At 43.7% G+C, this 15538-nt stretch overlaps 1 protein-coding gene across 1 annotated transcript in view; it reads right to left on the reverse strand.

Annotated features, from left to right (window-relative positions):
* Positions 1–15538, reverse strand: part of PTPDC1 (protein tyrosine phosphatase domain containing 1) — a 68538-nt gene that overhangs the window by 24577 nt on the left and 28423 nt on the right. The window contains exons 2-4 of the mRNA XM_088472770.1: positions 13911–14000; positions 1695–1866; positions 316–396 (exon numbers count right to left, since the gene is read on the reverse strand). Coding sequence (XP_088328896.1) covers positions 316–396; positions 1695–1866; positions 13911–13992 — 335 coding nt within the window. The 5' untranslated portion in view covers positions 13993–14000. The remainder of the gene's footprint in view (positions 1–315; positions 397–1694; positions 1867–13910; positions 14001–15538) is intronic.

The raw sequence follows: 15538 nt of genomic DNA on the forward strand, positions 1-15538 counted from the left end.
TCACGGATTCTGTTCGTTAACGCCAGATAACCCATAATAACGCACTTGTTTAACATGTGCCTTCAAGGCTATCAGGCAAATGCAGGGGGCTAATTGAATAGCACTGGGCGTTAAAACCTGTTGCCATTCCCCGTTACTGCCCGCGGTAATTTACCGCTGGTAACTGAATTCCCCCTTATCTATTTATGCTGTCCATTAAAACTTATTATTCAAACTAGAATGTGACCGTGACATAGCAAGATTTGGTGTGTTGGTGTAAACATGTCTGTACCAACCAAGAAAGTATACAGCTGATTAATTTGCTTATAAGATTACCTTTGGAACTGTTCAATAATGTTATATTTCTCAATTATTTCTTTCGATGGTCTCGCCATTGCAAGTATGTTGTCGGTGATCCTGGAAAAGAAAATCATTTATATAAATGCTATTGTTTATGTTGTATTATTGATTATATTTACTAAAATTTCCTTGTGTGTTCAGTCAATTCAATCCCTATCCAAACAGCTCTGTGCCATACTACCAAATCAGTCTTCACCAACATATTTATTCACTGTTAAATACTGCTGAAGACTACAGCCCAATCAGTGCTATCGACACTAGGTTTAGATTCAGTAAGTGGAGGCTACAGTTAACGCTCATTTCTGGCCACACCTCTGGAGTGCTAACTGCAACCTCTGTGTTGATTGCGGGTCTGCAACTGAATAGCATCGGGCACTTTGCCGGGTTAACAGACTGTGCGGATCAGCCTCCGATATGTCAAATTCATCTGCATCCTCAGGATATTGGAACTCATTCAGAACCGGTCGCAATCGCTGAGCGCTCGCAAACGGGTCGATGTTAAGGCCCTGCGCACGCACAGCGGCCGCACTGCATGTGCGCAAGACCCGGAGCGAGAGACAATCTCTCTCGTTCCGGAGCTCACTACAAAAGGGGCGGCTGTCGATATTGATCGACAGCTCGCCCCGTTTTGTAGGCGGGGCGGGGGGGTGGCTACACAAACGGAGGCGTCGAACGCCTGCCGTTTTGTGGGCGGCCGCACTGACATCAGCAGTGATGTCAGTGGGGAGCTTCCTGCTCGATCAGAGCAGGAAGCTCCCTGGGGCTTGCGGTTGCCGAGACCCAACCTTAGGGTCTCGTCGCAAGCCCCGATGGTCGCGATGGTCTTGACCATCGTGACCATCAACCTGGTCGGTCGCTAAAGCTGTGGGTGGTAACCCACAGCTTAGCTAGCGACCAGGAGGCCGCACTAAAAATAAGAAGCAGCCGCCCTCATTCAGAGAGAGCGATTGCTTCTTGCGACCGCCTCTGAATGAGGGCTATTGTCCTCCTGACATTCAGCTAGCTGAAGGGAAGGGAGTTTACACTGCAATATTAAATGTGGGTGGTCAAAATGTTTAACATCCACTTAGGATGATAGAAATACTTTTGGTATGTGATTTAATTTATGTCATATGTCCCTGTGGCTTTTTTATTCTGTCGACCCACACCACAATAGTTATAGCAGAAAGCCCACCATTCTTTAGGTGGAAAGCCAAACACTAGTCCAGAAATTAAACATCATGCTGTATTTAATTTATATTCCTTTATTGAACTGCTGATAATTTTGTTTTAAATTCTGATCTGAATTTCTTGTAAGAAACCAATATACGGTACTCCACACAACATGAGCAATGACAAATAACAGATGTACTTACCAGGAAGAGTAAAGTCCCTTTATAGCTTGTTCCTCATCGCTCCAGCGAGTGGGATTTTCATATTTACAAGCGCGACCGCCACATGTCATCGAACACTGCATGTGGCCCGGGATAACATGACGTAGACGTTCCCCCACTTTGGTATATTTTGAAGTTGGACGTCTACCACTTCCTAATCCAGAGAGATAAATGTATTCTGTATTTCAATTATTGGTTTGAAGGATTTGGCTCTCGCAACACTAAAATATTTAATACGTCTGTCCACGCTTAACTCAAAGCTCTCTTAAATAAAATGTTTCAAAAAACCATATGTACTAAAACCCATAGCAACTAGTCAAATATTATGTTAGTTCAAGTTAGTGTATCTGGCATTAGAACTGACCAAAAGTACTATCTGATTGATTCCTTGCATTGGGTTACAGAACACTTTTTGCTATTTGCATCATCTTATTATAGGAGCATGTTACACAATATGGATAGAGAAGATGCTGCTATATGCAGGAGTATGGTACCTGCAAACAGTAAATTCAGTTCCTGTTTTGTATCCAGTCATCTTAGAAGAAAGTTACCGGTCATGTAATGCAAATGAGTGGTTTTGCAAAAGGATATTGAGGTGATCAGTATTTATAAATACACTGTTGGTAATTGTGTACATATGCAAGAACAAGGTGAAACAATATGCAAAGATTGTCCTCCTCAGAGCTTAGAATCTAAACAAAGGAAGTGTGAGGGGAAAAAATGTGTGGACTGTCTGAGCTGATTGAAAGTGTTCTAATTTAAAAACAAAGTTGTATTACTTTAGCTCCATATAGATTGATGTAATACATCTTCCAGCATCAGTTAGCCAGTATGCTTTCCTTACTTCTAAAGGGGAACCTGCTCCTTTTACCATCTAATGCTGGGCATACACTGGGGGAGATGTATCAAACCTTGGAGAGAGATAAAGTACCAACCAATCAGCTTCTGTCATTTGTCAAACACAGGGCAGGATGTACTAAAGCTAAAATGCGCTCTAAACTCCGAGAACTGCCGTTTTTTGAGTTTTGGTCACATTTCCCATATGTACCAGATGTCAGAATACGATACTTTCCGGAGCATGGACCCAGTAGGCAATGCTATGTATTAGGGATGTGCAGGCTCGGATAGGTCCGAGTTTGCACGCCGAGTTCGGATTTTTCCCTCCAAGAAATGGGACTCAGAAAGAGGCAAAACGTCATCTTGCATGGACAAACATCATCATTCCTGAACTTTTGTCCAGGAATGATGATGTTTGTCCATGCAAGATGACGTTTTGCCTCTTTCTGAGTCCCGTTTTTTGGAGGGAAAAATCCGAACTCGGCGTGCAAACTCGAACCTATCCTAGCCTGCACATCCCTACTATGTATAGGTCATCCGTATTCTTCTGTGAAAGGGCTCCAATCGAATCCCTCCCAGTGCCCCCTGAGGCTGCGCAGAAAGGACTTTGGACTTGGACGCAAATGTGCAGATTGGGTTTATGACCCGGATAGGACCTGAGTCATAAACCCGGAAGTCCTGGCAACAGAAAGGACAGCTCTCTTTGGAAGAGCTGTCCTTTGCAATTAATTTCTACATGCACGCCGGCATTATTAGCGCCGATATGCATGCGATAAGTGGCAGGATGTATCGCATCCATAATGCGATGCATAGTACATCCCACCCACTGCGAGATATTTCTCAGTGTATTGCCCATTATATATGCTTTCCGCTCCAGTAGCCCCCAACATAGACAGCTTATGTGTAAGTAAGCCAATGGGAATATGTTTAGGGTTTTGTCCTTATGCTTTTAATTTACTTTGATTAACTTTTGCTGTGGCTATGGGCAAGGAAACGTAAGGAATGCTCAAACAGCCATATTAAATGAACGAAAAGTACCTTAACTAGAGGGATATCAACCACCTTCCTGCAATGTGAAGGTAAACTTGGGGGGGGGTGAGACAGTCTGTGTGCTGTGGGGAAGGAAGGGATTCGGGTTATGTGGGAGGTTTGCTGTTTGTACAGGAGATAAGGGAACTGGAGTAAGAATGAGAAGTGGGGTGCACTGATTTATAGACGTAAGGGTGATGGGACTGGACTGATGGAAACATGAGATTCAGAACAATTATTGGTGTGGGGCTGGGCGGGTGGATATCAGGATACTGTGATTTTCATGTTTGAAACGTTATAATAATATAATGGTGTGTAAGGAAATAAGATTAGTGTTACTTACATGGAGGGGGGAAAGGCCTGTCTGGACAGTGAGAACTAGCACTAGATCATGGTGGACAAAATACAGCCCACGGCGCATGTATCCTGACGATTAGGTTGGGCCAGCTGAGTGCGGCCCTCGAGAGTTCACTGAAACCTGCCAAGTGTCCCCTTAACTGAAACAATTGCCCACCCCTGTTCTTTGACTTCCTTCTCTCCATTCCCTCATCAAATCATGACATTGCTATCACTGCAGGCATGTCCTCAGTAACACCGTCATGACTAAACAGGTCACCGATCAGCTGGTTCACCTCCTTACCGGATTGGCTACAGGTAGTTATATCCCTGCCCACTTCAAGGGGGAGATTCAGTTAAGTGCAATGCTCCCTCAGAGCCTTGCGTGATGTGTGCCTGAGCACATTGCAGGTAATTGCGCAAGGGAACCCTTGTTCGTCCCCCTATGGGGTGCGAACAATACGAGTGAGCTTATCCTGCCTGTATAGCTACCACTGTATTAGCTTCCAATGGAACCTTGCGGCCAATTGAGTCTGCCCCCAAATAGGGGTACACATAGAACCAGCGGATGAAGAATGCTAAAAAAAACAATATAGAGACGCCTTGACATTAGGCAAATGATTTTTTTCAAAAACATTGCTGATGATTGAAAGAAAGCTTCTTTGAAAAGATGAATTGTTCCAATCACATCATATAATATCGTTGTACTGTGGAGTCCAGAGGGTAACTGAAATGTTGTGTTATATTATCTTTGTGAGGAAGTTATATTCAAAACGTAGGTACAAATATTCTAAAGACAAGGCAATATATATATCAGTCAAGTAGAGAGTAGAGCTGAGCAGGTTCTGACGATCGTTAGAGTGATCAGTAATTAGTTAAACTGCAAACTAAAATGAACTATGATGATGTTCCTGATGGTACCAGTTTATGTAGCTCTTGTTATACAGTAGGTTAGAATGGTCAAAAGCTCAGAAAAGATAAATTAAGTTTGGAAAAACTACATGTAGTACCCCCGGTAGCCTGCAGGTGTCATAGTCTGCTTTGTGATAGATGTAGTTACAAAACGTCAAAAGAAGTTCTCCCTCCGAGGATGTATGCACAGTGCTTATTTTTTTTATGCCACCCTTGTGTACAAACAGATACAGTATAGTAATATCATTATGCAGAACACTCGCCAGTTTTTGGCCTGTGTTTTGAAGTCATGGTTTAAAGAAGTAGCACTGAATAATTAAATCTAAATTTGTATAGTGAAGCAGTGCTCAAAGTGCCTTTAGGGTGGTGTGTGACAGCGTACCTTTAGGGAGGTGTGCAACAGCGTACCTTTAGGGAGGTGTGCGACAGCGTACCTGTGTGACAGCGTACCTTTAGGGAAGTGTGCGACAGCGTACCTTTAGGGAGGTGTGCGACAGCGTACCTTTAGGGAGGTGTGCGACAGCGTACCTTTAGGGAGGTGTGCGACAGCGTACCTTTAGGGAGGTGTGCGACAGCGTACCTTTAGGGAGGTGTGCGACAGCGTACCTTTAGGGAGGTGTGCGACAGCGTACCTTTAGGGAGGTGTGCGACAGCGTACCTTTAGGGAGGTGTGCGACAGCGTACCTTTAGGGAGGTGTGCGACAGCGTACCTTTAGGGAGGTGTGCGACAGCGTACCTTTAGGGAGGTGTGCGACAGCGTACCTTTAGGGAGGTGTGCGACAGCGTACCTTTAGGGAGGTGTGCGACAGCGTACCTTTAGGGAGGTGTGCGACAGCGTACCTTTAGGGAGGTGTGCGACAGCGTACCTTTAGGGAGGTGTGCGACAGCGTACCTTTAGGGAGGTGTGCGACAGCGTACCTTTAGGGAGGTGTGCGACAGCGTACCTTTAGGGAGGTGTGCGACAGCGTACCTTTAGGGAGGTGTGCGACAGCGTACCTTTAGGGAGGTGTGCGACAGCGTACCTTTAGGGAGGTGTGCGACAGCGTACCTTTAGGGAGGTGTGCGACAGCGTACCTTTAGGGAGGTGTGCGACAGCGTACCTTTAGGGAGGTGTGGGACAGCGTACCTTTAGGGAGGTGTGGGACAGCGTACCTTTAGGGAGGTGTGGGACAGCGTACCTTTAGGGAGGTGTGGGACAGCGTACCTTTAGGGAGGTGTGTGACAGCGTACCTTTAGGGAGGTGTGTGACAGCGTACCTTTAGGGAGGTGTGGGACAGCGTACCTTTAGGGAGGTGTGGGACAGCGTACCTTTAGGGAGGTGTGTGACAGCGTACCTTTAGGGAGGTGTGTGACAGCGTACCTTTAGGGAGGTGTGTGACAGCGTACCTTTAGGGAGGTGTGTGACAGCGTGGGAGGTGTGTGACAGCGTACCTTTAGGGAGGTGTGGGACAGCGTACCTTTAGGGAGGTGTGGGACAGCGTACCTTTAGGGAGGTGTGGGACAGCGTACCTTTAGGGAGGTGTGGGACAGCGTACCTTTAGGGAGGTGTGGGACAGCGTACCTTTAGGGAGGTGTGGGACAGCGTACCTTTAGGGAGGTGTGGGACAGCGTACCTTTAGGGAGGTGTGCGACAGCGTACCTTTAGGGAGGTGTGCGACAGCGTACCTTTAGGGAGGTGTGCGACAGCGTACCTTTAGGGAGGTGTGCGACAGCGTACCTTTAGGGAGGTGTGCGACAGCGTACCTTTAGGGAGGTGTGCGACAGCGTACCTTTAGGGAGGTGTGCGACAGCGTACCTTTAGGGAGGTGTGCGACAGCGTACCTTTAGGGAGGTGTGCGACAGCGTACCTTTAGGGAGGTGTGCGACAGCGTACCTTTAGGGAGGTGTGCGACAGCGTACCTTTAGGGAGGTGTGCGACAGCGTACCTTTAGCGCGGTGTGTGACCGTGTACCTTTAGCGCGGTGTGTGACTGTGTACCTGTAGCGCGGTGTGTGACAGTGCACCTTTAGCGATGTGTGTGCAGTGGTTAGCATTACTGCCTCACAGCACTGAGGTCATCAGTTCAATTTCTGACCGGGGTCCACTGAGTTAGTGCCACCCGTAGTGTCCTTTGGTTGCTACAGAGAGGCACCTCTTCTAGACGTTCTGTGCACCCCTTCCGGGTGCTGGCCAGCCCCGCCCCCTATGAGCAACATCATGCGCAAAGTAGGGTGCGGCAATGACCTTACATTTTTTTTTATATATATATATATATATATATATATATATATACACACACACACACACACACATGTGTAGCCTAGAAACTTCCACAAACATCATTGTAATGGCCAGGCTGCTTCAAAAAATACCTGCTTTGTTAACTGCCTGGAAAACACAGATAAGTGACCTTTAATAGAAAATAGAAGCTTCCCACACATGTAATACTTTCTGTGCATTAGTTGTTTTCAACACACTGAACATATCAGACCACAGTTACTATTCAGAATAGAAAATTATGGGAGATTAATAAACTAGAAACTGCACAGTGCTGTCATCTACAAAATACCCCAACTGTGTCCTACAAAGTGACAGCAACATACCACATTGGGGTGCACAGAATACTGTACAAGTCAGGACCTAGGAAGTCAAATCTGAAGAACATGAGAGGTAAAGAAATTGCCCAAAAGTTTGGTACAAGCAGCTAATTTCAAGACGGGTCTACCTGGCTACTGAGATTTGTTCTAGCCCAGTATTAACCCACAATTACCAGGGCTGCAGCCTGCAAATATCTGGAAATATCAAATAAATCAAAACACTACAATCTAAAGTATTAATCAAAAACAGCACCAATAAAGGAATACATTATCAACCTTAATCCTTAATTTGCACTATACATTATTTACTGCTGTCAATTTCAAGAGAAAACACTAGAACTAGCATAATTTTAAAAACTTAACTCTTCATCCGGAGGACAGTTGAGTTCACATCTCCTGTGCTGACTGAGGACACGGCCACCATGACTCTGTGAGTAGAGGAGGACAGGACCTCAATGGCTGAGCTGCGCCTTCGCTGGTGGCCGATAACGGCATTAGAGGTGGAATGTCTACGGCCGAGGAGAAAGTTGCTGACCGCATTCACGGCTGAGTGCCTCCGGGGTGATCCCTGCATGGTCTCCTGCTAGTAGCCAGCTGTGCACCGACCTATCCTCCAAGTGTTGGGGACTGAACAAGTTACTGAGAAATGTGTGGATGGATTTATATCATCTAACTGTACTTCACGATAGGCTGAGAGGTTTCTATAGAAACAAAGTGCTTGTTTCACTCACGTTGCTCAAAGAGCAGCAATATACCTATGCCGAAGAAGCTCGATAAGTCTAGACCCTCAGAAGAGCCAGTCGATCTAGAGTATCTGGAGGTTTCGTCTTAATCTCTACTAGATGATGATAAATCTCAGAGGAGTTTTGCACTGAGCAGGTGAGTGAGAGAAGAGTTCACACACTGCAAACAAACTCAGAGCAGTTGTCAGGTTGAGTCTTTTTGATATTGTTACATAAAGCAGAGAACAATGACAGAAATGTATTATTTATTATTTATTATTGTTGTTGTTTAAACAGTGATGATCGTATTATGCAGTGCTCTGTAGAGAATATATAATTCTTTCCTCTCCGGTTACACTTAAAGGGCTATTAAAGGTAAAATTCAACAAACAAGAGCATTTTTCTACCATTCATAATTTGTTCTGCCCCTATAGCATTTTAATTTCATACATATTCTTGCTATGTAGTTAAAGTAAAAGTTCAGGAGTCTATTTACCAATATATGATGATAGGTGATTTTCTATCACTATCATTACTAAAATTAGCAGAGTGAGCACAGACAAAAATACTACCCACACTGCTAATGGCATAACTCCTGGAGGCAACAGAAGCAATCGTTTCCGGGCACCAGGTGTGTGGGGGCAAAAGTGGGAGCACTGAGAGTGAGAAGAGGGCAGCCTAGGGAGCCTGCTCTGAGCCGCGTCCTGACTAACATTTGAGAGGCAGTGCTTGGCCACTATACATGCTGCACTGTCTGCTCCTTCCGGAGGCAACAGAAGCACTTGCCTCTAGACACCATGTGTGTGGGGGCACCAGTGGGAGCACTGAGAGGGAGAAGAGGGCAGTCTAGGGAGCCTGCTCTGAGCCGCGTGCTGACTGTAACATTTGAGAGGCAGTGCCTGGCCATTATACATGCTGCACTGTCTGCTCCTGCCGGAGGCAACAGAAGCATTCGCCTCTAGACACTAGGTGTGTGGGGGCACCAGTGGGAGCACTGAGAGGGAGAAGAGGGCAGTCTAGGGAGCCTGCTCTGAGCCGTGTGCTGACTAACATTTGAGAGGCAGTGCCTGGCCATTATTTCTGCTGCACTGTCTGCTCCTGCCGGAGGCAACAGAAGCATTCGCCTCTAGACACCAGGTGTGTGGGGGCACCAGTGGGAGCACTGAGAGGGAGAAGAGGGCAGTCTAGGGAGCCTGCTCTGAGCCGCGTGCTGACTGTAACATTTGAGAGGCAGTGCCTGGCCATTATACATGCTGCACTGTCTGCTCCTGCCGGAGGCAATAAAGCATTCGCCTCTGGACACCAGGTGTGTAGGTGCACCAGTGGGAGCACTGAGAGGCAGAAGAGGGCAGTATAGGGAGCCTGGTCTGAGAGGCAGTGCCTGGCCACTATACATGCTGCACTGTCTGCTCCTGTTTGTCTTTGCATTCATGCTGCTGCCTGATATCTGCCTGTATAGGAGGAGGGGCGCTTGTCTCCAGATGCCAGGGCCTAAGTTCCGCCACTGCACACAACCAGATATTTAGCTCTAAGACCTAGGGGTATTATAGAAAACTCCCTAAACAATTGCATATACCATATGAAGTATTAGTTGCTCCTTTGAATAAAGCCACTTGTGTTTGGAGTTAAAAGACCTTTTAAATAGCAGTTATATTCTCACTGCCACAAATTGCTGAGGTATTGACACTACAATAATCTATGTCTTACATTACACAACTAATAACTTTACATACACGTGTTAACCATGTCCAAAGTAGAAATTGATTTTATACAAACTTTCTGCACTTTTCAGCAGAGTTAAGGAGGTACGATTTGTAAACGATCCAATCTCGTTTGCGATTTCCCTTGAACACCTGAACAATCCCGGACAAACGATATTGTGTCTACACATGGAACGATTGTACAAATGATCAAACAATATAGATCAGTTGTTAACGACTGCAGATCGTTAACAATAGATCGTTTGTAGCAAACAACCTCGCGGCCAGGAAAAGTGACAACATATCGTCCATCGCACCGTTCACACACACAAAACAATGTGTGCCAAATCGTGAAAGATAGGTCGATATCATTCTGCAGGTTCAATTGATCAGCGACCGGGATCAGCGACAGGAAGCTTCCATCGGCGTGGTAACCAAACACAGCATTTTTTAAACGATTTGTCGTTCCAATCGGCCAAATCATTTTAAAAAATCGCACCGAGTGTGGGGGCCTTTACTGACGATCTTCTTAATATATTTCTATATGTAGTTTTAATTAATTATCATATCTGGATATAGTTTGATATTCTATAGTATAGTTTTGTATTTAGGTCTTAGTTTTGTAAATATTTATATGCTTAGCCTTCACTTGTTGTATTACCAGCATGTATGTTTTTATTTTGTTTGTATTTTATTACAACAGCAAATACACATTTTTAAGCATAAAAAGACGTAATAAATGAGTTTAAGTGCAAAGAGTAATAGTAGTTGCTACTGCAGCTAAAATATGTTGCAAGCAATGTTTTGTTTGGCAAACGGTTATATGGTCTTTAAAAAAAAACCTGATGTATAAAATGGGAAATCTTACTGCCAAGACACACTCATATTTTGGTGCCATATTTTTTTCTATTACATTTTCATTAGTAAAGATGACCAGCACGTAGTACAGACCAAAAAACAAAACATAGGACCTGATGACAGGGCTGCTTTAATGTTTCCAGAAATGGTAATGGTGGCACTCCACCGCACATTCATCTATGACAGGTCAGTGATAGTGTTAAAAGTAGGGATGTCCATCTTTCATGGACAAACATCTTCATTCCTGGACAAAAGTCCATGAAAGATGACATTTTGCCTCTTTCTGAGACCCGATTTTTGGCGGGAAAAATCCAAACTTGGCGGGAAAATTCGAACCTATCAGAGGCTGCACATCCCTAGTTAAAAGTAACGGTTATAAAACACTCCAGCTCTGAAAAAGAACCTCGGGTTCAAAACGCGTTGTAGGCGTGTGAGCAACAGTGTCGGTGGACCCCTATTAGAACAGCCAACCAACGGTAAGCAAGTCTTCACCCTGGATCAGATCACGAGTCCTATCCTGTTAATGTGGTGATATAACTGCTATTTCCAGACTGTCTCATGTGGGGTCAATTGGATTCTTTTTGTATGTGTGTCATACTTCTAACACACATGTATATTTGTATGTGTGTCCAATAAATTGTTCAAACTTTTTAATTATATACAGTACTTCACACTACTTTAAAATATTAATTTGAGCTGCAGTGTTATATTTAAGGAGCGCTGATTTTTGATTGCACACTTTTTAAAGTCCATGATAGTGGATGACTTCAGCAATCTGGCAATTAAGCAAACAGGATCTAACTAACATCTGCAACCTCTGAATCTGGTTCCCGTTGACAGGCTTCCCCACTGCTGAATTATTATTATTATACTGGTCTCCAAGATGACTATTGCATTAAACAGTGAGTGGAAGCAGTGTTGGTGTACCTGACTATCAGGGGAATTCAATTAGAGGTGATAAATCGTTAAGTTAGCAAGTGTTAACTTGAAGAGCATATCGCCCATTAAATACACTTATTGCCTGTATGTGCGCTCAAGTTTATCGGGCAATTCAATTTAATAAGTGGTCTGCGCACATTCACCTGTTAATTCTTTTTTTTAAAAATCTGTTTTCACGTTTTCACATAAAATAATACAAACACATCATATTCTTTCAGGGATGACAGGTGTTAAGTACAGGTGAAAATGGGGAAATCAGTCTGGACCCCAAAAAGAGGTAAAATAATATTGACTAACAATATAGAAGTATGATAGTGGCCAAAAAAGTCTTTAAAAAAACACCTGTCACTGCAATGTTTAAAACACCTGCCCCATCCACACAGCACCCCCATACTACCTGCCCCATCCACACAGCACCCCCATACTACCTGCCCCATCCACACAGCACACCCATTTACGCACCCCACATGTTTACATCAACCCCATATACCTGCCCCATCTATACAGCACCCTAAAATATCTTCCCCATCTATACAGCACCCCCATATACCTGCCCCATCCATACAGAACCCCCATTTACCTATCCCACATATTTACATCACCCCCATATACCTGCCCAGTCTATACATCACCCCCATATACCTGCCCCATCTATACAGCAATCCCATATACCTGCCCCATCAATACAGCACCCCTATTTACCTGTCCCACATCTTTAAACCCATTATTCTGCATTTTGAAGTTTTTCTCACCAAAAATTTCATTATTGGCCAAATGAATCTAATTAAAAAAAACTTTTTGACTAATTATTCATTAAGGAGGGTGTCCCAGTGGTCCAGAACCAAGTCCCAACATTTTTACCTTAAAATAGCAGTTTGTCAAAACTTAGCACCTGCTCAAGAGGTACCGTTAAAAAAGACGCGTTAACACCAATAGAGAATTAACGAGCATTACGCGGTCGGCTAATTGAATTGGGTGAATTATATTTTAGCACCTGTTTTGCTATTTAACAAGAGATAATGGGTTATCACGGCTAATTGAATTCGGCCCTATGGAACGCAGCGTTGTGTGCACATTTGCTTGTTAATAAATGGCTGAATAAAGCTGGGTACTCACTATACGATATATATTGGATGATGTGTCGTTCATGTCATGTCAGTCATGCTGTGGCTTGGGGGAGGGGGAGATTACAGCACCCCTTCTGCACATGGGCAGACCCCAAAACATCCGAGATGTGTTCTAACCATCTGGTTAGCGTACATCTCTGAATCAGGCCCTGTATATATCGTTTGTTCTGGGGATGAAGGGAAATCGGAATGGCCATCGCGTCGTTTGCACATCGTCTATGTACCCAGCTTAATACTGTAATAAAAAATAGCAATGCCTCCAATCACGTTATTGAGTTTGATCCTGTCTGTCCTAAAAAATGAGCAGAATGAAAGTGAAAGTACAACAACCACGTTCGCTACTGGAATAGAATCGTGCTTCAAGCATAACTAATGCCAGGATAGCTTTTATTACCTGACTTTGGAAGACTACTGGAAGGGTGTATATATACTTACCTCATTCCCAGTGGCGGGCTGGGCCCTCCACCTAGGCTAGGTCTGTCTGGTCTCCCTAACAGAGGTAGCCATTGAGGTGCACACCTCATCTCCCACTGCACATGCATGTTGGAGACGGTGCAGACCTTAGTTACAACCTTCTTATGTGTTTAAAGCTGGGTACACACTACATGATGTGTACCCAGCACGACATCGCCGGTGACAGGACCCGGCATGCGGCAAGTGCATACACACTTGCCTATGACAGGTCCAATGGAGGTGGAAGTTACGTGTCATGCTGCATTCTGTGGGGGATGTCGCTAGCGACCCACGGGAGCGCGCATATCTTAGGTACACACTAGACGATGTACCTGATATGTCGCTCCGATCCGCGAAATGGGACGACATATTGTCTAGTGTTTATCCAGCTTAATACACAACCTAACAAAACAGACACCCTCACAAAGCTTGTTGACTACAACAATTGACATGTTTAAAATACAACAGAACTGAGAATGCCTTTATATACTGAATCTATCATATAGACAGTGCAGGAATGAGATGAAGTGTATGTCACTAGCTTCTAGTGACCCGATAGGCTGATATTGGTTTAACCAACAAAATAATTTCCCCCAAACTGTATATAAGTGTCGGGACCACTTTATGCTTAATAATCAGCGATCAACTCACAATATAAAGTGATTTTATAACAGTCACTACACAAACTTTGCTTGAAAGGTAAGATTACCTGAGCTCATTGCGGCTTGCTGCGTTTTGCTTGTAGAAGTACAGCACAGCAAATCATTTTCTACCAGGACCCCAGACGCCATTGCAATCACTGCAGAAAAAAATAATTAATGAAAACATTAATGGTAAACAAAAAGCAATATTTGCATAATTCAACCCAACTGTATTGAGCATTTCTGTATCCTAGGAGACTGAAACAAATCACTAAATTCCATGAAATGTATGCCTATGTGCACTGTTCTTTATTCCTTTCCCTTCCAGAGTGATTCCGTAGACTGCCATGGCAAGTACAGGCACATGATGTTGTTGTATTGTAAGCAGAGAGTATTTGGAACACCACTCTGAGCTCTGCCTGCTCTGTGCACTGTAAAGTCCACCTCCTACTTCTCCCCCCTCTGCCTGACATGCCAAGAGTGTGGGTCTGCTTGTGTCTGGCACTAGCAGGAATACTTTGTGACCTGCAGAGAGATTTTAAAATACTAATTTGTAAGTAGAAAGGTTAAAAAAATATATATATATATGAATGCATGCTTAAAAGTTACTTGCTATTGACAGATTGAATAAAATAGTAAACCCTCCATGTGACATTGCTGCTCTGAATATCTTCTCATACAAGTTTAGTAATGGTCTTTTCTAAACTATTAAAGTGTGGGGGTAATTTGTATAATAACACTGTTCAAGTGCTGCATATTCTGTACCCCCCTCCAATTTGCATGGTAATAAAAACAGGGGAAAAGCTATTTAAAAACAAAAAACAAACATGATAATCCTCCATAAGACCTTAATTAATACATTGATCAACATGTATTTGCTCTCAGTATGCTTGGAAGAAATATACCAATAGATTTCAACATTGGTTTCTGGGATTGCCCTGAATATTACTAGTAACAATGGTAACAAAAATTTAAAAAAAAAAAAAGTTATTTTTTTTGTAAAATGTATGTTTTTGTGTGTTTTATATTATTTTAATAATCTCCCTATACAAAAGAAAACTGTGCTTATACAGTGCACCAACTCCAAAAGCAATGCCACCAATTAACCAACTCCATCCCTCGGCCAGTTATAAATTTCTACCTCTCTGTAATTGGGTCATCCGGCTCCACAAACCTATAATCCATGGTAGAAATCTGGGAACACTGCAGGACGAGAGTTGTTTCCTGCTCAACAACTAGGTGTCCCTGGGACACTTAGGGGTATATTTACTAAAGTGCAGGTTTTTAGAAGTGGAGATGTTGCCCATAGCAGCCAGATGCTATTTAACATTTATCTAGCTAGCACCTTCTAGAAGATAATAGCTAGAATCTGATTGGTTGTTATGAGCGACATCTCCACTTCTAGAAACCTGCACTTTAGTATATATACCCCTTAGCCATGGATATCCTTAAAACCTGGACTGTTGGGGTGTCTCAAGGACAAAGTTTGGGAACCACTACCTTAAATAAATCTTTAAACGAGGGAATTTAGGGAATGTCTTTATTGCTTAGTTTGCAGCTAGAAATAGGTTAGAAAAGAGTTCAACCAGAAGTCACAGACTTGAACCCATCAAAGAGCATTGTTGTTTTTATATGTATAGGGGTATTAGCAAATTCAGCTAAAATGTGCTATTTTCACCACTACATGCCATGTTGT

This window comes from Taudactylus pleione, unplaced genomic scaffold (genome assembly GCF_031769625.1).
Source record: "Taudactylus pleione unplaced genomic scaffold, aTauple2 ptg000128l, whole genome shotgun sequence".
Taxonomy (NCBI): domain Eukaryota; kingdom Metazoa; phylum Chordata; class Amphibia; order Anura; family Myobatrachidae; genus Taudactylus; species Taudactylus pleione.